Source organism: Chiloscyllium plagiosum, unplaced genomic scaffold (genome assembly GCF_037043375.1).
Source record: "Chiloscyllium plagiosum isolate Xiang-an unplaced genomic scaffold, Cpla_swu_hap1 HiC_scaffold_53X, whole genome shotgun sequence".
Classification (NCBI taxonomy): domain Eukaryota; kingdom Metazoa; phylum Chordata; class Chondrichthyes; order Orectolobiformes; family Hemiscylliidae; genus Chiloscyllium; species Chiloscyllium plagiosum.
In genome coordinates, this window is record NW_028270191.1 from 24913703 (window position 1) to 24937173 (window position 23471).

General features: G+C 45.1%; 1 protein-coding gene across 5 annotated transcripts in view; it reads left to right on the plus strand.

The window, feature by feature from the left end:
- The window catches only part of LOC122543283 (formin-like protein 3), a 174794-nt gene that overhangs the window by 111335 nt on the left and 39988 nt on the right, over positions 1-23471 (plus strand). For all 5 annotated transcript variants that reach the window (XR_015755755.1, XM_087985579.1, XM_087985580.1 and 2 more), the window contains 9 exons: positions 5812-5920; positions 6121-6197; positions 7066-7159; positions 8896-8970; positions 10214-10324; positions 11784-11933; positions 12713-12814; positions 13945-14200; positions 22516-22605. Coding sequence is in view for 4 of the 5 variants with exons in the window: in XM_087985579.1 (XP_087841705.1) it covers positions 5812-5920; positions 6121-6197; positions 7066-7159; positions 8896-8970; positions 10214-10324; positions 11784-11933; positions 12713-12814; positions 13945-14200; positions 22516-22605 (1064 nt within the window). In the remaining variant the exon portion in view is untranslated. The remainder of the gene's footprint in view (positions 1-5811; positions 5921-6120; positions 6198-7065; positions 7160-8895; positions 8971-10213; positions 10325-11783; positions 11934-12712; positions 12815-13944; positions 14201-22515; positions 22606-23471) is intronic.

Genomic DNA, 23471 nt, shown 5'->3' on the forward strand with positions numbered 1-23471 from the left:
TGATCGTTTTGCGGTTGCTGTAATTCCACTTTCCCTTTGTGACATGGCTTTTTATTGCATTGATGTATTGCAACACACAGAAGTTTGGTGGGGGGGGAGCACATTCACTAATCCTGGGCCATCTTGGAAGGGAAGTGAGGCGGGGGCAGGAGATGTTGAACAGAAGTAAGGGAAGCCCTCGGATGAACAATCCAGATTGTCCCCACAGTGATTACGCACACTGGCTCCATGAGAAATACAGACACACACATGGCATTGAAGAAACAGACAAAGAAGCAGGTTATAATTTTGACAGGGTAGGCATGAGTCTAGTAGCTCTCAACAGTTGACTCGTCACAGAATGCATTCTGTTTAATGTTCGCACTCAGCCATTAGGTCATCTCTTCCAACTCCCTCCGTAGGATGTGAGCAATGACACCCTGACCATGGGCCTCTTCCTTGGCCATTTTAGTGCCCCTTGTGCTCTGGTGCTATGAGTCATTCATCGGAGCATATGGCTCCTGCTGTTAGCCTGACTGCCCTGTCCACCTACGTCCAACCCTCTCTTGGGCCTTTAAATCCTTCACCTGGTGCTCATGATATTCATGGCCACCCATTTGTGGAGGTCCAATTGAAATGGCAAATGGGGTCCCACAGAATTGAACCAGAGATCCTGACAAATTGTTGCAGACCTGCCCATTTGACACCTATGCATTATTACATAGTTCCTGAATTACAACGAAGAGTTGTGCTTGGCTTAAAATAAGAAGGGTCTGGCTCTCTTTTTCAATATAAATAGCAGTAACAGCGATCGTAGAATGAGTTTTTGAATTAATGATAGAAGATGTATTCAGTGTGCTAGCTGGGATGCCAAGCTCAGGTGGTGATCTCTTTGGTATGTGATATGCTGCTGTCCCTTGACATTTTTTGTTTCTTTCCTTTCATGATGTGGGTGTCATTGGCAAGGCCAGTATTTGTTGTCCATCACTAATTTCTTTGAGCATTTTGGAGGGCAGTTGAGAGTTAACCACATTGCTGTGGATCTGGAGTTCTAGGTCAGCCAGACTGGATAAGAATGGCAGATTTCCTTTTATAAAGAACATTTGTGAAATAGTTTTTAAAAAATATTTGGCTGAGACTCACTTTCAATTCCCCCTACGCTCACCCCCAGCCCTGAAGAAGGGTTACTCCTGAAACGTTGACCTCTCCACCTCCTGATGCCACCTGGCTTGTTGTGTTCTTCCAGCTTCTTGCCGGTCACTCTAGATAAGACAGAGACCTGAGGCAGCACACTAAAAGTGAAGGCAGTGCAGTCGTAGGCAGCATGCTGTCTGCAGTAGCCTCATGGCAACCTAACCCGAGAGGGCACAGCAAAGGATCAGCACGAACTGATTTGAACCCAACGTCACAGCAGTGCAGACAGCTCAAACCTGAGGCCACCATCAGTACAGTCACGCTCTTCTCAAACAGCAAGCAGGCTGGAAGGCTTGCTACTATGATTTCTTGTGTTATTGGGATGCAGAGGTTCGAGAAGAAAGCCTGCCATCACCAGCTTCTTGAGGGCAGTTGTGGATGCTGGCCTTGCCTGTGACCCCCACATGTCAGAATGATTTTTAAAAAAGCGAGAGCTGTTGTTTTTCCCCCCCCACTCCCAAAGACCAGAAATCACCTTTACTGAAGTGGGTCAGTGAGGTTTTTCTGCGGGTAGAGAGCGAGAGAGGAAACAAAACCAGTTACCAAAGAGCAAGATACAGAATGATCTTCTTCTTGATTATAAACACAGGCCAAAAGTAGGTTAAGTAATTAAGTGGAACACTTACCCCGGTAAAGAAACAGGCATTTAAGCACTCGGGGCTAGGTGGTCTGATGCAATTGATAATTCATCTGTTTAAAATGGTACAGAAAAGGAGGCTTTTTTGAAGTGTATTTTTGGTAGGTGATCTAACCATGGTTGACTCGTGCTGTAGTTTAGTCAGTTTCAGCTGATGTGCAAGAAGCGATCCTTCACACTGTGCCGAGCCAGTGCAGCAGATTTCCTCTCCCTCTCGAGAGCTTTATGACGCTTCAAAACACAAAACCTTCTCCAAACAAGAACGCTGAGGCAGATGATCTGCAGATCTTGTCAGTCCTTGGTTTTGCAGAGATTCGCAAACACCTCCTTCTAATTTGTAGCTGGATTTTTGTCACTTCTTCTCCAAGCAGCCTGTTGTCATCTTATTGAAAGAATTGGCGGATACGGTGTATTTGGATGTTTAAATTTATTCTATGAGCAGCAATACAAGAGGATATTAGATAAAACTGGGAATGATAGAATTATGGGTGCTATATTAGCATGAATTGATGATTGGTTGATGGGCCAAAAACAAAAACGAGGTAGAACAGGACATGACGAACAGCAGGCTGTGTAACTCATGTCATGGTACCCAAGGATTAGTACAGACTTGGCTGTTTATAATCTATATTAAAGACCTAGATCACTAGATCGTGGCACTGCAGGCATCCAACTCTGCTGATACAAAGTTCGGTGTAAAAGTAAGTGAACCCAAAGAGGCTGCAAAAGGGTATAGACAGGTTAGGTAATAGGAGGGAAAAAATTATGGACTACAGTGTGATCAACGGAAGACCATTCCATTTGGTATGAAATATGAAAAAGTAGACTATTCTGGAATGGTGAGAAACTGAGGGATAATAAATGTTGGCCAACCCATGTCCCACAAGAGAATTTAAAAAAAAAAGCATTTTCAGGCTTCTGTTATGACTTTTAAGCTCTTGTGTTTGACTGTTTCCATTTCCTTCTGCAATACACATACCTGGTAAGAAAACCACAAAACCCCAGTGAACAGTAAAAAGCTCATTCTGTGGCTCTCAGATTGTTGCATTTCTTTTCTAAGAAGCTTTTTTCATCGCCGGTTCAAAATCATGTCTCTGTTTCATTTTGTGGTTCAGATTTACAGGGCAAGAATTTTAGAATATAGGAACATTGAATGCTGACTTCTTTTTCACATATTTCAAATGAAGTCTGCAGTTGTACTAAAGCCTGCCAGCCATGTAATAATTGAGACAATTCCTGTTAAATTAGTTTGAGTCTCAGCTAATCCTATTGACTGCTTAGTTTGATTCACCTCAAACTGCTAGTGCTAAATTTCTGGGTTTTTTTGAGATCTTCAACCCTAGTGACCACCCCCTATTACCAAACCATCATCTCCCAGACCATACAGAACCTCATCACCTCAGGAGATCTCCCACCCACAGCTTCCAACCTCATAGTCCGGGAACCCTGCACTGCCCGGTTCTACCTCCTTCCCAAGATCCACAAGCCTGACCACCCTGGCCGACCCATTGTCTCAGCATGCTCCTGCTCCACTGAACTCATTCCTACCTACCTCGACGCTGTCCTATTCCCCCCTAGTTCAGGAACTCCCTACATACGTTCGAGACACCACCCACGCCCTCCACCTCCTCCAAGACTTCCATTTCCCCGGCCCCCAACACCTCATCTTCACCATGGATATCAATCCCTCTACACCTCCATCCGCCATGACCAGGGCCTCCAAGCCCTCCGTTTTTTCCTCTCCTGACGTCCCCAACAGTACCCTTCCACCGACACTCTCGTTCGTTTGGCTGAACTGGTCCTCACCTTTAACAATTTCTCCTTCGAATCCTCCCACTTCCTCCAGACCAAAGGGGTAGCCATGGGCAAACGTATGTGCCCCAGCTATGCCTGTCTCTTTGTTGGTTACGTAGAACAGTCGATCTTCCGTAATTACACCGGCACCACTCCCCACCTCTTCCTCCGCTACATTGATGACTGCATTGGCGCCATCTCGTGCTCCCGCGAGGAAGTTGTGCAATTCATCAACTTCACCAACACATTCCACCCTGACCTTAAATTTACCTGGACCATCTCTGACACCTCCCTCCCCTTCCTGGACCTCTCCATCTCCATTAACGATGACCGACTTGACACTGACATTTTTTATAAACCCACCGACTCCCACAGCTACCTGGATTACACTTCTTCCCACCCTCCCTCTTGCAAAAATGCCATCCCGTATTCCCAATTTCTCCGCCTCCACCGTACCTGCTCCCAGGAGGACCAGTTCCACCACAGAACACACCAGATGGCCTCCTTCTTTAGAAACCGCAATTTCCCTTCCCACGTGGTTAAAGATGCCCTCCAACGCATCTCTCCACATCCCGCACCTCCGCCCTCAGACCCCACCCCTCAAACCGTAACAAGGACAGAACGCCGCTGGTGCTCACCTTCCACCCTACCAACCTTCGCATAAACCAAATCATCCGCTGACATTTCCGCCACCTCCAAAAAGACCCCACTACCAGGGATATATTTCCCTCCCCACCCCTTTCCGCCTTCCGCGAAGACCGTTCCCTCCGTGACTACCTGGCCAGGTCCACGCCCCCCCCTACAACCCACCCTCCCGCCCTGGCACCCTCCCCTGCCACCGCAGGAATTGTAAAACCTGCGCCCACACCTCCTCCCTCACCTCCATCCAAGGCCCTAAAGGAGCCTTCCACATCCATCAAAGTTTTACCTGCACATCCACTAATATCATTTATTGTATCCGTTGCTCCCGATGCTGTCTCCTGTACATTGGGGAGACTGGGCGCCTCCTAGCAGAGCACTTTAGGGAACATCTCCGGGACACCTGCACCAATCAACCACACCGCCCTGTGGCCCAACATTTCAACTCCCCCTTCCACTTTGCCGAGGACATGGAGGTCCTGGTCCTCCTTCACTGCCGCTCCCTCACCACCAGACGCCTGGACGAAGAATGCCTCATCTTCCGCCTCGGAACACTTCAACCCCAGGGCATCAATGTGGACTTCAAAAGTTTCCTCATTTCCCCTTCCCCCACCTCACCCTAGTTCCAAACTTCCAGCTCAGCACTGACCCCATGACTTGTCCTACCTGCCTATCTTCTTTTCCACCTATCCACTCCACCCTCTCCTCCCTGACCTATCACCTTCATCCCCTCCCCCACTCACCTATTGTACTCTATACTACTTTCTCCCCACCCCCACACTCCTCTAATTATCTCTCCACCCTTCAGGCTCTCTGCCTTTATTCCTGATGAAGGGCTTTTGCCCGAAACGTCGATTTTACTGCTTCTCGGATGCTGCCTGAACTGCTGTGCTCTTCCAGCACCACTAATCCAGAACCTAGTTCAGTAGGCCCTCTCCTTCTGCACTTATGCATATTTATGTTAAAGGAATGAATCTTGTATACAGCTGCTGTATTCTTCCTGCAGTCATTGTGATTTGAGAGTGATGAGGGATGGGTTTTAAACTCACTGCTCCAACCTCCTCCTCCTCCTCCTCCTCCTCCTCCTGTGGGTTGTGGTGGCCTCCTTAAAATCTTATGTGGTGGCTGTGTCTTCAACTGTCTTGTTTGTGTCGGTGCTGGAATCTCTTCCCTAAACATCTACACCTCACTACTTCTCTTTCCTTCTTTGACACGCCTTGACCAAGATCTTGGTCATCTTTACTCCTATTTTCCTTGTGTGACTTGGTATCCCAAGAGGTGTCTTGGGACATTGTAAAATGTTGGTCCTACATAACTGCAACATTTTAATTGCATGCCTCATCCAAGTGGCCATGCATTGCCCTTGATGTCAAGTGTTGACAATCTCCATTTTAAAGAGAAGCTAGGACATCTTTTAACACAGCTTCTCCAGCCATCCAGGGTACCAGAGGAATGGGCATTGGTTCCTCGATCACCAACCTGGCCAGGTCTTGAGACTGGCAACTCTGTTATGGTGGGTATGTGGCCTGTCTTATGATGATTGTAGTAATGTTGAATTTCTTCCACAGCTACAACACTTTGCCTGACAGGAAACTCCTGAAGAACTCCCGACTCGTGAGCCAAAAGGATGATGTCCATGTTTGTATCATGTGCTTGCGGGCTGTCATGAACTACCAGGTACGGCAAATTCCCCTCCACCCAGCAACTTCAAAACAGCATGTTCCCTACCTATGCCTGACATTGTTGCGATGGATGCACGGATCATTCAGCTCATTCCAATCCATTGACACAGCAGGTTTCACTCACTTTCTGGGATCTGTTTCAATTAAAGATGTGCTGATGACCCCTCCCTTCCATTTCTTCCTTTTCTTATTCAGTACGGCTTCAACTTAGTCATGTCACACCCACATGCTGTGAATGAAATCGCACTTAGCTTGAACAACAAGAATCCCAGGTAAGAAGCCAGCATCTTATTCTCCTGCTCTTGTGACTATTTCTTCAAAGTCAACGTGAGCCAAAATGTTATACCTCAAACAAATTTGTCAAAGCTTTTGCCAGTTGCCTTTCTCCTTGGTGCTGTGTGTAAGGGAATGGGATGTAGGAACAGGAGGAGGCCATTCAGACAGCTCAACCATCCAGTTTGATCATGACTGACATGGGTGTTGGCAGCCTAGTGGATGGCCGATTGTCAGAAAGTCAGTGCCGCCCCACTGGCAAACTTGGCAGAACGAGGAACATGCTGACTTCAACCACTCTGGCATTTCCTGTTGAACCATCACAGTGTCATGGTTAGTTAGTCACAAAGAAAACCGTGGGCTGCTGACAGGGCAAGACTGGCAGTAATGTTCCGATTCTCCCCGGGAGCCTTGGTCATGAAGTTCTGATGTAGGCAATGATGGGAGGTGAAATCTTTAGTCATTGATGTATATTTAGAAGCCTGCCCTCAGCACACCCCATCACTGCAAAAGATAATCTTTCTTTCATCCAGGAAAATCTTCTGTCTTGATTTTGCCTGTAGTTATAAATCAGAAAACAACATTTTTTAGATCCTGTCTGACCTACCTTCCAACAGTTCATGCAACTGACTAGACTCCAGGCATGTAACTTGTCTAAAACAGGCTGATGAAGCATTTTTACAATGTTGACCAGTTAGTCAAATGTATTGGAAATTAATCATATTTTTCTGAGCCATAAGGCTCAACACACCTGAACAGGTTGATTTGAAATATCTAGAAGGTGGAATAGATGGATCCTGGTCTTTTGTTTTCATATGGCAATTCCTTCATCACCAAGGATGAGTCACTGTCCTCTTTATTTTGCAGAACCAAAGCCCTGGTATTGGAGCTATTAGCAGCAGTGTGCCTTGTGAGAGGAGGGCATGAAATCATTCTGTCTGCATTTGATCACTTCAAAGAGGTAGCAAAGCTTTTTGGTTCGTGTGTGTGTGTGTGTGTCTGTCTGTCTGTCTGTCTGTCTGTCTAGAGCTATCTTTGTTCTTTAACATAATTGCGACAGCTGACTTCCGTGGGCTCTTGTGACTTGGGTTTTTGTTCATGGCAGCTGCCCACCAGTGGTGTTGCTCAAATCCCTTGTCAGAGGTCACCCATCTGTATCCAAGGTTCTGCTGTCTTCAGTTGCAGTGGCTGACTGTGTGATGTAGGAAGCCTGTCCTTCCTTCAGTAGGAATAAATTCCTGCTTAAATTTGGGCAAACGTCACCCTTTCAAATTGTAGGATTGACCCCCAGTGACAGTAGCTCTCTGATACAAGAGAGTTTGCTGAATTTTGGAGTATTGGAATCTGGTGCGTGTGCATGTATCTTTGTGTCACACTGAGAACATGGGAAAAGTAGAGCCCTGGAAGTGTGTTTCACCATTCGACTAGATTGCAGCTGATCATCTACCTTTGTGCCATTTTCCCATTAATCCCATATCCCTCATTTGCTTTAATGTCTAGAAATCTCTTTATCTCAGTCTTGAATATACTTAAAGCCTGAGCTTCCGCAGCTATCTGGAATAGAGAATTCCAAAGATTTACTACTCCCCAAATGTGAGTGAAGAAATTCCTCCCTATCGCAGTCCAAAATGGCCTGCCTTTATTCTAACACTCTGTCTCTGGTTTGTCCCTATCACGACCCATGCCCCTACCATGACCCATACCCTCCACCAATTCACAGGCACTAACAATGTCAAAAATGTGTGAACATTAATGAGATCATCTCTGATTCTTCTAAACGTGATAAAATACAGATCCAATTTTCTCAATTCAGCTGCCCCAGGGATCAGTCTGGTGCATATTTATTCACTGCTTCCAATGCAAAATGTGTCTTTCTTTCCATAAGGACCCCAACACTGCTCTCAGTTCTCGCAATGGACTTTGCTTACGTTGAAGAAATGCCCATTCAAGTGTGCAACTCACAATGATTGTCTGTGAGAGTTGGCTATATGTTTGTAGAATCATTTATGGGATGTAAGCATTGCTGACTGTCCAGCATTTATTGCCCATCCCTAGTTGCCCCTTGAGAAGGTGGGGGTGAGCTGCCTCCTTGAACAGCTGCAGTCCATGTGCTGTAGGTAGACCCACAATGCCCTTGTAGAGGAAATTCCAGGATTTTGACCTAGTGACAGTGAAAGAATGGCGATATATTTCCAATTTGGGGATGGTGAGTGGCTTGGAAGGGACTTTGCAGGGGTTGGTGTTCCCATTTATCTGCTGCCCTTGTCCTTCTAGATGGAAATGGTCATGGGTTTGGAAGGTGCTGTCTATTGAGCCTTGAATGAGTTGCTGAAGGGAATCTTGTCAGTTGCACACTTTGCTGGCACTGTGAATACTGTTGGCCACCAGTTGAGATTTCCCTCTAAAAGTGGAAGGTGTGGTTATCACATCAGGGAATGAGGGGGTGAAGCCCACATGGCATAATAAAGGTTTATTGAGCACTGAAGATCGTTACCTCTGTGTTCAGAAGGAAGAAAACTCGCCAGCTTAGTTTTATTGCTTTATTTGAAGCTCCTCAGCCATATCGTATTAATGCTTTGCCTTCCACAAGTCAGGTGTTAATTTGTTGGCCCCTGCCCAGGCTGCTGCTAAGATGGAGTCCATAAGCGTGTTTTACTTTCTTGTAAAAAGTAATAAATGGGGTAACTCTTTTTCAAGGTGTGCAAAGAAAAGCATCGCTTTGAAAACCTGATGGAATATTTTCGCAATGAAGACAGCAACATTGATTTCATGGTAAGCGTCAATTCCTCAGGGTCCAAGGGGAAAGAGTGCAAGGCTGTGGTGGAGCCAGTGTGGGCACTCTCACAAAGGGAGAGTGTGCTGGCAATGACGCTACACTCGCTGCTGCACCCATTCCACATTTACCACTAGCCTGCGTCCTTGTTGGCATTGCGGGTGGAGGGAATTGCCCTGTGCTGAGTGTGCTGGCTCTCAGCAATATTCCTGCCTTGCTTAGTTCAGTGGGTTTGTGTCTTATTATTAAAATGGCAGGCTTATGTCTTGTCTGAATGTGTTGACTAGTGTGTAATGTGCCACGTGAAGCCATCCCTGTCATTTCTCACCATTTCTGAAAAAAATGCACATTCGATTTGCAATGTTGAATTACCGAATGTTGAAGGAGGCCATTTAGCCCAGTGCAGCTGTGTCCTGAGCTCTCTAATTACTCTTTCACCCTTGCCGTAGAGCCTTGTAAATAGTTCCCCTTCAAGTATTTATCCAGTTCTCCACTGTGTATTGCTATTGAATCTGCTTCCAAAACCCTTTTTGGCAGGCATTATTGTTCGTCATGGCTGCTGTTTATTTTGTTGAGTACAGGAGTTGGAAAGTCATGTGGCGTCTGTACAGGACATTGGTTAAGCCACTTTAAGAACACTTTTTAGAAATACTGTGTTCAATTCTGGCCTCCCTGCCATAGGAAAGATGTTGTGAGAATTGAAAGGATTCAGAAAAGATTTACAAGGATGTTGCCAGGGTTGGAGGGTTTGTGCTATAGGGAGAGGCTGAATAGGTCTGGGCTGTTTTCCCTGGAGAGTTGGAGGCTGAGGGGTGACCTTATGGAAGTTTATAAAATCATGAGGGGCATGGATAGCATAAATAGATAAAGTATCTTCCCCAGGATAGGGGAGTCCAGAACTAGAAGTTTAAGGTGAGAGTGGAAAGATTTCAAAACAACCTTAGGGGTAAATTTTTCACACAGAGGGTGGTGTGTGTATATAGAATGAGCTGCCAGAGGAAGTGGTGGAGGCTAGTACAATTATAACACTTAAAAGGCATTTGGATGGGTATATAAATAGGAAAGATTTAGAGGGGTATGGACCAAATGCTGGCAAATGGAATTAGATTAATTTCGGATATCTGGTTGGCATGGACGAGTTGGACTGAAGGCTCTGTTTCTGTGCTGTACATCTCTGACTCTTATGAATTAGAAGCCTTCCAAGGAGGTCTCTAAAAGTCTTCTCTTTGCCCTTGCTGCTAGGTGGCGTGCATGCAGTTCATCAACATTGTGGTCCATTCAGTGGAGGACATGAACTTCCGGGTCCACTTGCAGTTTGAGTTCACCAAGCTGGGCCTTGATGAGTTCCTGGAGGTGGGTGTGAGAATCGTCATTTGTGTTCATGAAATATATAGTCTTTGACAATCCTGCTGGCTGTTTACCCTGGCCAGTTCTCATTTTTCCCACCCAGTGCAGAGATTCTGCATTTGACTGATGGGCCCCTTGCACATTTTAAGTGTTTTTTAAAAATTGTTTGTTCTTGGGATGCATGTGTTGCGTTTATTGACCGTCCCTAATTGCCCTAAGGGCAGTTAACAGTCAATTGTGTTGCTGTCATCGTGGAGTTACAAGTTGGCCAGACCAGGTAAGGAAAGCAGATTTCTTTCTCCGAAGGACATTAATAAACCAGATATTTTTATGGCTGTCATGATGATTAGTTATAATTCATGCGTTTTATTTCAGATTTATTGATCCATTCAATTGAAATTACTCCAGTCGTCCTGGCAGGATTTGAACTGCTCTGTCTGAGCATTAGTCTGAGCCTCTAGATTGCTAGTCCAAAACGATACCACAGTGCTTCAGTACACCATGAAAATAGACCTTGAACTTCAACCTTACAATGACCCTTCGTAGCTTGAAGCCACACACCCAAACACTGCGAGTACTGGTGTGCTAGCTAGATTTGATTATCGTGGTTGTATGGCTCACTCACGTACTTGATGCCAACATTAGCACTGCCCCTGACAGCAAGGTGAGGTGAGACGGCAAGTCATTCAGTCATGATCCTATTGAAGGGGGAAGCAGGCTCAGAAAGCCCACTGCTGCTTCTCTGATCTCTGTTTCATTGTCCAGTCTAATTGCTTTGAAACTGCTGTTGGACCTGTCTGAATACTTGGTTAGGAATCAGAAAAAGTTGACCAGAAGGCTGTGCAGTGAGTGCAGAACCAAAGAGAGAATGGGAGCTCAGTGGTTAGCACTGCCGCCTCAGCACCAGGAACCCGGGTTTGATTCCAGCCTCAGGTAGCTGTCCGTGTAGACAGGGGGTTGCACATACTCCCCTTGTCTGTGGTTTCCTCCCACAGTCAAAAGATTGTGCAGGTTAAGTGGATTGCCATGCTAAATTGCCTCATAGTGTGCAGGCTAGGTGGGTTAGCCATGGGAAATGCAGGGTTGCAGGGATAGAGTAAGGGAGGGGATAGAGCTCCCCGGAGGGTCAGTGTGGACCTGATGGCCTCTTTCTATGCTGTAAGGATTCTATGAATTGCCCCTCTCTTTCCTGAAGCTAGGCAGCATCAGGAGGTGGAGAAGTCGACATTTCAGGTGGAACCTTTTTTCAGGACTCCTGAAGAAGGGTTACACCTGAAGTATCAACAATGTCAATAGTTGGCATTCCTCAGGCTTCAGACTCTGTGAACGGCCTTATCATCTCCTACTTTCTTTCCTTGTACATGAACACACAGTGTGATTTTGAAGCCAGGCAATTAGACAACAAAATTCTGTTTTTATAACTTGCTCTCCTCATAATGGCTGCAATAATTTACTTTCTCCTCAGAAATCTAAGCACACAGAAAGCGACAAGCTCCAAGTTCAGATCCAGGCCTACTTGGACAATGTATTTGACGTGGGAGGCTTGCTCGAGGACGCAGAGACTAAGAATGCGGCCTTGGAGAAAGTGGACGAACTGGAAGAGCACATGTCGCATGTAAGTAATGCAACTGGTGAAATTGGGCTTCTCTCCCTTTTACATGGCAAGCTAGTGGCCGATAATAGCAAAGTGTATCGTCAGGAGCTGAACACGTCCACACATTGCTGCGCTGTTGAAGTATTGGAGGTCTACTCCCAGAGGTCTGCATGTGATTAAATTGAGGGTCTTGTTATGATTTTCTAAACAACCTGGTCAGAGATGGTATTACACACCTCTGGAGCAGGTGGGACTTGAACCTGTGCCTCTTGGCTCAGAGGTAGGGACACTACCACAGCTCCACAAGTACCCCTACTTGACTGTCTTTTATACTCTGCCTTGAGGTGGGTTTTGGTTTATGAAGGGGTGGGAAGGAACCTGACTCCATGAGCTGTCATTACTTGTGTTGGGACATAGGGCCTTTTTATTAAAAAACTATCTCTCACTACCAAAAGTCTCACTGGCTGACAGCATATCCAATATGATGGATAAAAGCAGTTTTGTATCCTACTGAAATAGGAGGTTTGTTACCTCTTCTGGGATATGAGTGTTGAGTAGACTACAGTCCAATCCTGCACCAACACTCATCACGTGTCATGACATTTATCTGGATTCAAAGTGGCTCTTAAGCCCGAGTCCTATTGGGTGTAGGTTTTGAGGCTGGGTGGCTTGAGGACAGTCTGCGATCTGTAACTTAGACATGGGCGGGGGCCTGGGAAGAGAGTAATATTTTGCTCCCAAAGATTCAAACTTAAAACTGTCCCCCTTTCCTTCCTTATCCCCTTCCCTCACCACCACAGTTATCGGAGAGGCTTCAGGAACTGGAAAATGAAAATATGATGAGGGTAGCAGAACTGGAAAAGCAGCTACTACATCGGGATAATGAACTGGAAATGATAAAGGTAAGGTCTGGGAGTAGCGCAGTGTCAACCGTCTCCTGAAATCTCACTATAATTAGAAAAGAATGTAAGTTGTAGAGCGTAGTGACAACGTTTGACAGTGCTGTCCAGAGCAATGAAAATTGCCATCTAAATATTTCCAGTGAGGAAAATTGAGGGATTGCACATAAGCCCAGGGAAATATGAAGCGGCCTAATTTAGTTCAGTATTCTTTAATGGAACGTGGGTGATGGAGGCAAGGCCAGCTTTATTGCTCATCCCTTTTTGCCCTTGAACTGAGTGCCTTGCTCAGCCATTTCACAGGATGGTTATAAGTCAATCACATTGCTGTGGGGCTGTAGTCAAGTATAGGCCTAGGTCAGACCAGGTAAGGATGGCAGATTTCCCTCCCGAATGGACAAATTTGATTTTTGACAATCTATGATAATTGTCATGGCAACCATTATTGAGACTTGTTTTATATTCCAGATCTGTTAATTGAATTTAAATTCCACCAGCTGTCCTGGTGGGATTTGAACCTATATCCCCAGAGCATTAATGTAGTTCGCTGGATTACTCGTGACATTACCACTGTGAAGTTACCTCCCCTGTGGCTTAAGTCACTTAACTCCATAGTTTTCACTTCAGCTTTACATGGGTTGCTATGCTATCCGTGCACCTTAGACCATTGCACAAGGCCTGGGGAAGATCTGAGACCTGAAACAAGACCTTTTCACTTGATTAACTTTGACACAATTTCCCATTGTACTCTGAGAATTGATTAAATATTGATCTTTAATGGGCTAAAATTTCTTGAGCGGACTCATGGGTGAGGATGCTACTGCTTTAAAGTACAATGCTTTCTGCTTCCTGGTTGCTGTTTCTTTGAAGCCAGGCTGGAGACACTGAGCAATGTGACTTGGAAAGTGTGATTGTTAAAGATCAGGCAAGGCCGGCTTTTATTGCTCATCCCTCCTTGCCCTTGAATCGAGTGGCTTGGATCATCATACACCCCGGGTTGGAGGACATGCATACAGTGGCCTGCCCCTTGTCCGTTTAAACCAGTTAAGCTTGTTGGAGAGTAGTGCAATTTAACTACAAGCCTGTTTTGACAGCTAGCCGTTCCACCTTGCCAACTCTTTGTGCCCATACAGGAAACATACAAGGATGCCAGCAGCCAGGTGCATACATTGCGGAAGATGATAAAGGAGAAAGAGGAGGCTTTGCAGCGGCAGTTTCAGCTGGAGAAACAGTTGATGGATCTGCGACATAGTTCTATTGGTGACTGCCCTGATGGAGATCCTTCCATGTTATCTCGATCATGCCTGCGTTCAGATGTAATCCAAAGTGTTTCTTCAACACCAGCACCATCAACTCCTCCCCCTCCACCACTTGCGCCACCACTGCCAGGTAAAACTACACTTCACATTATTACATGACAACGGATTGACCAGAGGGAGTCTTCACAAATAGTTGGGTTGGAGTTCAGGAAACTTAGTGAAGCCAAGGTCCAAGGTGTTCTCCGGGGCAAGGAAGGTGAATGTGCCTTTGCCTCTCCTCAGATCAAGGGTTGCTTAGATCCATCCAAACATGTAAAAAGACTGGCTGATAACTAATCTGTCACATTAATACCATCAAGTTGTCTCAATAAATTACTTGACTCATTTAATAACAATTAAAATTGTTGCTTGCCACTTTGTAAAAAGAAATATCTGGTCTTCGGACAACCCATTTGAGACTCAGCACCTGTGTGCGAAATCGGTCAGTTTTCAAAAGAGAACCAAAGTGGCAAATGATGTGCTCATTTGGCCAAAAGCAGCTAATGTCACTCCTCAGATCTGTTAGAAGCACTTGTAAACACAACAAGGGAAGGAAAGTGAAGTGTTGAACAAGCCCAGTCCCTGGGAATCTACCTATCCTGTGATCCCTGCTTTCCCCACGAAGCTGTCTAGTTGCTGCTGTGCTCATTTATTCTGTCCTGGTTAAGTTCCCTGGTTACTTAATACTCTCATTGCCCTCTGTGTAAACAGATACCATGGAGCTTCCTTCCTTGTTCCATTGCTATTTTTTCAATCCTTTGGGAGTTGATGCATCAACCACAGTGAACACTTTGTCAGGCTCAACTCTGTTCGTTCACTAGGAGAATAAGCCCTTCCTGATGAAGGGCTTATGCCCGAAATGTCGATTCTCCTGCTCCTCAGATGCTGCCTGACCGGCTGTGCTTTTCCAGCACCACACTCCCGGCCCTGTCCTGACAAATTCATCCAGGTTATTTTGAAGCTTTGCCCCTTTCAGAAGAAGCCAGCACAAGGTTCCTTTAAATCTTTCCTCCTGACTTACATTCCTTCCAAATGCTATGTAATCCTTCTCGACTCTTTCCAAAAGAATGCAATTGGTGCTGAGGTGAGGTTGATTTTTTTTTTTATTTTGGTTTTGAAAAAGCCCTGCAATCAGGCTGAAGTTAATTTTGAAATGTGGGAGCTGTGGGCCTAATGTGTCAACACTGCTCCTGCTGGTGTGGAGGAAGTGAGGGTGCCTCATTGCGCACATGGTTACAATGAGATCCGACATAAGCAAATTTGGAAGAATTCAAGGCACTACTTGTTGTTTTGCAATAGTAAGTTTGCAGATGACACCAAAATTGGAGGTGTAGTGGACAGCGAAGAGGGCTACCTCAGATTACACCAGGATCTGGACAAGATGGGCCAATGGATTGAGAAGTGGCAGATGGAGTTTAATTCAGATAAATGCGAGGTGCTGCATTTTGGGAAAGCAAATCTTAGTAGGACTTATACACTTAATGGTAAGGTCCTAGGGAGTGTTTCTGAACAAAGAGACCTTGGAGTGCAGGTTCGTAGCTCCTGGAAAGTGGAGTCGCAGGTAGATAGGATAGTGAAGAAGGCGTTTGGTATGCTTTCCTTTATTGGTCAGAGTATTGAGTACAGGAGTTGGGAGGTCATGTTGCGGCTGTACAGGACATTGGTTAGGCCACTGTTGAAATATTGCGTGCAATTCTTGTCTCCTTCCTATTGGAAAGATGTTGTGAAAGTTGAAACGGTTCAGAAAAGATTTACAAGGATGTTGCCAGGGTTGGAGGATTTGAGCTACAGGGAGAGGCTGAACAGGCTGGGGCTGTTTTCCCTGGAGCGTCGGAGGCTGAGGGGTGACCTTATAGAGGTATCCAAAATTATGAGGGGCATGGATAGGATAAATAGGCAAAGTCTTTTCCCTGGTGTCGGGGAATCCAGAACTAGAGGGCATAGGTTTAGGGTGAGAGGGGAAAGATATAAGAGAGACCTAAGGGGCAGCTTTTTCACGCAGAGGGTGGTATGTGTATGGAATGAGCTGCCAGAGGATGTGGTGGAGGCTGGTACAATTGCAATATTTAAGAGGCATTTGGATGGGTATATGAATCGGAAGGGTTTGGAGGGATATGGGCCGGGTGCTGGCAGGTGGGACTAGATTGGGTTGGGATATCTGGTCGGCATGGACGGGTTGGACCGAAGGGTCTGTTTCCATGCTGTACATCTCTATGACTCCTTTGTAAAAAAAAAAAGGTGCCTCAGCTAGCTGCCTAATTAATAAAACAGCCATACTGAATTCACCAGAGGAAATGAAATTAAAATGTGACTTAATACACCTTTTTAGTGCAGATGAGTTGGAAATGGCCCAAAAAAAATTAGATGCAGCATGACCGCTAAGAGCTGCCAGAGGAAGTGGTGGAGGCTGGTACAAATGCAACATTTAAAAGGCATCTGGATGGGTATATGAATAGGAAGGGTTTGGAAGGATATGGGCTGGGTGCTGGCAGGTGGGACTAGATTGGGTTGGGATATCTGGTTGATGGACGAGATGGACTGAAGGGTCTGTTTCCGTGCTGTACATCTCTACGACTCTATGACTCCAGTAACATACTCACCACGCCAACCTCCCTTACCCCCACCCGCCCCTGATTCTAAATGACTAGAGACAAAGAGAACATGCCTAAGACACGGTAATAAGATCATTCGATGTAAAAGCAGAAATAAACCATTCGGCCCATCGAGTCCAAGAACTTGAAAGTCACCTTTACCGTGATTACCTTATGGGAGAAATTTTTCAACCTTTTATCAGATCAGTGAATATTAGATTACATAGAAGTAACAGCAGAGAGAAAGGCCATTCAGCCTAACTGACTGTGTTAGTGTTTGTTTTCCACCCAAGCCTCATCTAACCTTCTCTACATCATTGTTGCTTCCTCATTCTCAGGTTTATCTAGCCTTCACTTAATGCCATCCATATGAGCTATCTCAAGGACTCACTGGGATAGTGCATTCAGCAATCTAACCACTCTCCAGGAAAATATATTTCTGATGAATTCTTTATTGGGTTTATTAATGACTATTTTATATTTATGGGCCCTAATTGTGGCCCACTTCACAAGTAAAAAGCATTTTTCTACATCTACCGTAATGAACCCTGCATGCTTTTCAAATATCTATCTAAGATCACCCCTCAGTCTTCTCTTTTTATGAAGTGGAGAGTAGAACTGTGCACAGTACTTTAGGATACTTGGGAGAGTGCTTCATAGAATGTGCCTTACACTCTCTCTTATAGACAATAGACAATAGGTGCAGGAGTAGGCCATTCTGCCCTTCGAGCCTGCACCACCATTCAATATGATCATGGCTGATCATCCTTAATCAGTATCCTGTTCCTGCTTAATCTCCATAACCCTTGATTCCACAATTCTTGAGAGCTCTATCCAACTCTTTCTTAAATGATCCAGAGACTGGGCCTCCACTGCCCTCTGGGGCAGAGCATTCCACACAGCCACCACTCTCTGGGTGAAGAAGTTTCTCCTCATCTCTGTCCTAAATGGTCTACCCCATATTTTTAAGCTGTGTCCTCTGGTTCGGCACTCACCCATCAGCGGAAACATGTTTCCTGCCGCCAGAGTGTCCAATCCTTTAATAATCTTATATGTCTCAATCAGATCCCCTCTCAGTCTTCTAAACTCAAGGGTATACAAGCCCAGTCGCTCCAGTCTTTCAGCGTAAGGTAATCCCGCCATTCCAGGAATTGACCTCGTGAACCTACGCTGCACTCCCTCAATAGCCAGAATGTCTTTCCTCAAATTTGGAGACCAGAACTGCACACAGTACTCCAGGTGTGGTCTTACCAGGGCCCTGTACAGCTGCAGATGAACCTCTTTGCTTCTATACTCAATCTCTCTTGTTATGAAAGCCAGCATGTTATTCGCCTTCTTCACTACCTGCTGTACCTGCATGCTTACCTTCATTGACTGGTGTACAAGAACACCCAGATCTCTTTGTACTGCCCCTTTACCTAAATTGATTTCATTTAGGTAGTAATCTGCCTTCCTGTTCTTGCCACCAAAGTGGATAGCCATACATTTATCCACATTAAACTGCATCTGCCATGCATCTGACCACTCACCTAACTTGTCCAGGTCAACCTGTAATCTCCTAACATCCTCGTCACATTTCACCCTGCCACCCAGCTTAGTATCATCCGCAAATTTGCTAATGTTATTACTAATACCATCTTTATCACTAACATATATTGTAAAAAGCTGCGGTCCCAGTACTGATCCCTGCAGTACCCCACTGGCTGCCTCATTGTCTGCCATTCCGAAATGGAGCCATTTATCACTACTCTTTGTTTCCTATCAGCCAACCAACTTTCAATCCAAGTTAGTACTTTGCCCCCAATACCATGCGCCCTAATTTTGCTCACTAACCTCCTATGTGGGACTTTATCAAAAGCTTTCTGAAAGTCCAGGTACACGACATCTACTGGATCTCCCTCGTCCATCTTCAGAGTTACATCCTCAAAGAATTCCAGAAGATTAGTCAAGCATGGTTTCCACTTCATAAATCCATGCTGACTCTGACCTATCCTGTTACTACTATCCAGATGTGTCGTAATTTCATCCTTTATAATAGACTCCAGCATCTTTCCCACCACTGAGGTCAGACTAACTGGTCGAAAATTTCCTGCTTTCTCTCTCCCACCTTTCTTAAAAAGTGGTATAACATTAGCCACCTTCCAATGCGCAGGAACTGATCCCGAATCTATTGAACTCTGGAAAATAATCACCAACGCATCCATGATTTCTCGAGCCACCTCCTTCAGTACCCTGGGATGTAGACCATCAGGCCCCAGGGACTTATCAACCTTCAGACCTAACAGTCTCTCCAACACCAATTCCTGGCAAATATAAATTCCCTTCATTTCAGGTCCTTCAGCCACTGTTACCTCGGGGAGATTGCTTGTGTCTTCCCCAGTGAACACAGATCTGAAGTACCAATTTAATTCGTCTGCTATTTCTTTGTTCCCCATAATATATTCCCCTGTTTCTGTCTTCAAGGGCCCAATTTTAGTCTTAACCATTTTTTTTGCCTTTCACATACCTAAAAAAGCTTTTACTATCCTCCTTTATATTATTGGCCAGTTTACATTCGTACCTCATTTTTTCCTCTGCGTATTTCCTTCTTAGTAATCCTCTGTTGTTCTTTAAAAGCTTCCCAGTCCTCCATTTTCCCCACTTATCTTTGCTATGTTATACTTTTTTCTCTTTTAACTTTATATGTTTCTTAACTTCCCTCATCAGACACGGCCACCCTTGCCCCCTCCTAGGATCTTTCTTCCTTTTGGAATGAACTGATCCTGCAACTTCTGCATTATACACAGAAATATCCGCCATTGTTCCTCCACTGTCATCCCTGCTAAGGTATTGCACCATTGAACTTTGGCCAGCTCCTCCCTCATAGCTCCATAGTTCCCTTGTATTCAACAGAAAAATTGACACTTCCGATTGTACCCTCTCCCTCTCAAATTGCAGATTGAAGCTTATTGTATTATGGTCACTAGTTCCCAATGGCTCCTTCACTTCGAGGTCCCTGACCAATTCTGGTTCATTGCACAATACCAGATCCAGAATTGCCTTCTCCCTGGTCGGCTCCAGCACCAGCTGTTCTAAGAATCCATCTCTGAGGCATTCCACAAAGTCTTTTTCTTGAGGTCCAATACCATCCTGTTTCTCCCAGTCTACCTGCATGTTGAAATCCCCCATAACAACTGTAGTAACATCTTTGCGTCAGGCCAATTTCAGCTCCTGATTTAACTTGCATCCGATATCCAGACTACTGTTTGGGGCCTGTAGATAACTCCCAAGAGGGTCTTTTTACCCTTAGTATTTCTCAGCTCTATCCACACTGACTCTCGGTCCCCCCGCGCAAGGGACTGAATATCATCCCTTACCAACATGGCCACCCCACCCCCTCTGCCCGTCAGTCTGTCCTTACGATAGCACGTGTAGCCTTGAATATTCATTTCCCAGGCCATGTCCACTTGAAGCAACGTCTCAGTTATCCCCACAATATCGTACCTACCAATTTCCAAAAGAGCCTCAAGCTCATCCATCTTATTTCTAATGCTTCGTGCATTCATGTATAGTATTTTTAATTTGTTACTGCCCTCACTCTTCCCATCAACTCATATTTCACTCAACCTTCCAGCATGTGTCACTCTTATGTCACTATCAGTGGTGACATCCCAATGCACTGCCTCAGACAGGGCAGTAGATGTTTGTTGGCAGCTAATCCCTCCCTGATAAAAAGTGCACCCATCCAAATTCCATTGCTTGTGCAAATTCCACACTACCTGCCAATCTTTGACCCTTTGCTCGAATGCTCGACTCAGGTATGTCTTCGATCATTGTGTTTCCATGGGGTCTAATCTCTAGTTTAAAAATATATTTGAATGGAGCTTAAAGAAATTCCTGATAATGTTGAAAATGGCAACATTTTGCTATTCTTGCTATAGTTGCGGTTCTTCACCACCTGGGAGTTTTATACCTTCTCCTATCTGGAAAGCATTCTGGGTAAAATTGCCTGATTAAAATTCAAGCTAATTGTTATAGTGTTATATGGCACTAATAACCTTCAAGAAAAGGTATGAAGTTTGCAGTGACTGACACACAGGATTGCATGGCAAGATTTCAGGTTTTAAGACTTTTACTGTAGTAATCAGACTAAAATCAATATCAGCTAAGCATTATTTAGTAGGCAACTAACACATAAACTAGCGAAAAGGTATTCCCCAGGAACATCTTAATTCAACTAAAAACTCCATGCTGCATTTATACATTACTCTGCACTCTTGAGCTGAAAAGTGGCAAGGAACATTTATGCCTCACAAATGGCAGGCAGTGACTTTCTAATAAGACAATCTAACCACCATCCATTCACATTCAATGTCATTGCCATCACTGAATCCCTCACTGTCGACATTTTGGGATTAACATTGGTCAAGTTCAGTTTCTGGTCAATCATATAAACACAGTGGCTCCAAGAGCAGGTCAGAGGCTAGGAGTTCTGTAATGAGTAACTCACCTCCTGACTCCCTAAAGCTTGTCCACCATCTACAAGGTACAAGTCAGGAATGAGATGGAATATGACTTACTTGCTTGGTTGAGTGCAGCTCTAATAACACACAAAAAGCTTGACATCATCCAGGACAAAGCAACCCACTTGATTGGCCCCACATCCACAAACATTCAGTTAGTCCACTACTGATGCTCAGTAGCAGCAGTGTGTGCTATCTACAAGATGCACTGCAGAAATGCACACAAGCTCCTTGGACAGCACCTTTCAAAGCCATGACCACTACCATCTAGAAGGACAAGGACAGCAGACTCTTGGGAACACCACCACCTGCAAGTCCTACTCCAAGACACTTGGAAATACATCATTGTTCCTTTGCTGGGTCAAAATGCTAGAATTCCCTCTCTAAGGGCATTGTGGGTCTACCTGCAGCACGTGGACTGCAGCAGTTTAGGAAGGCAGCTCACCACCACCTTCTCAGGGGCAACTAGGGATGATGCAAATAAGCCCACATCTCATGAGTGAATAAAAGCTCTACATAGAATTGTAGTCTTGTGACAAAAATCCAAACCTCCTCTTTGCTTTATCAGGCTGAATCGCCCAGTGTCCTCATAAACATGAAACCTTTAAGCATAATTAAATGGACTTCCCATTGCAAGGTACTGTCTGGTGAACCCATGACCTTTAACTGTTCATAATCTTTGTTTCTTCTAATGGGTTTTTTACCCTACCAGCTCTCTGCTGGGTGGTCTTCCACAAAGTGCATAATCTGACTGCCTCTGAGAATCTGGAAGCAGCAAAAACAGCTCCTTTCTCCTTTCGAGGCCTGGTGTTAAAACTGTCCCTCATTTTCAATAAGTTTCAATCTATGCTCCTGTTCCCATGGCAACCAGATCACATGGGCTAGTCTCCTTTGTATGATGTTATATATCCCTCTCCAAACAACCCCAGCCCTTAATTCAAGGTGACAGTTTAAAATGCAACCATCATCTAAAGCATTGCGTTGTATCACCTGGGAATCAATGCAGGGATGATTGCAGATTGGCTCAAGGCATGCACAGCATAGACCTATATTTTAAAAATAAATTTAATGAGTTACCTCATTCCCAATGTCTCTAGCCTGCTGGCATACAAATGTGCCATCAACTGGTCACAGGCTGGCACAGGTGCCTCTGGAATAGCCTTCATCCTGCATAATCCCACCTTCTCGGTACAAAGATGAAAGGAAGCATGCACTGAGACGTAGAGTCACAAATCACACTAGAAGAAGAAAAGTATCTTCACCAAGACAGCTGTGAATTGGAAAGTTTTAGATGTGTTTGTCTTTTCCAACAGGTCAAGCACCCCCACCCCCACCACCACCACCTGCGGCTCCTCCGTTACCTGGCACTTCACTTTCAGTTATCCTCACCTCGGGATTGTCAGGTAATAGTTCATCTGTTTTCTATAGTGATTAAACTTATTGCTGCAACTACTTTTGTCAAAAGGCAATGTACTGCAAGGTATTGGGAAGAAAGATGTGGTTTAACAGGTTTGGTTTGTTTGACACGTTCCTTTTCTTAATGTAATTAAAGCACCATGTCTGGAGCATTTTTTTTTGCTGCTTTCTCATTTTGTTTCTCTTTATTCCCCACTGAAGCCAGTGTCTATCCCTATTTCTGGCCCATGTGTGACTCCAGACACACACTAATGAGTTGGCTCTGAAATAACCTGGCAAGCCGCTCAGTTCAAGGGCAGTTAGGGATGGGCAACAAATGTTAGCCTGCTGGAGACATCCACGTCCCAGGATTGACTTTAAACAAAAGTGTCTATACTCCCTTCCTATCTCTGTCACCTCCTCCAGCCTCCCACACCCCTCCCTATATCTGTAACCTTCTTCAGCCCCGACACCCCCTTCCTATATCTGTCACCTCTTCCAGTTCCTATATCTTTCCCTATCTTTGTGACCCCTCTAGCTCCTATAATTCTTTCCATCTCTGTAATGTCCACCAGCCTCTGCTCATCTCTGTATCCAAGTCCAGCAACTACATCCTCCCTATCTCTGTCACCTCCTCCAGCCCCTACACCCTCCTTGTCTCTATCACTTCCTCCAGTCCCCTATACCCATCCAAGATCTGTGCATTGCTCCAGTTCCACCTTCCTGTAATATTTTCTTCCCACTTCGCGGATCTCCAAGCAGAAACTAATGTGTCCACATGGCGATCATCCTGCACAGAACCTCCGAGCAGCTGTCCAGCTTTGAGGGAACATTGGTGGTGACGTAGTGGCATCACTGGGCCAGTAATCCAGAA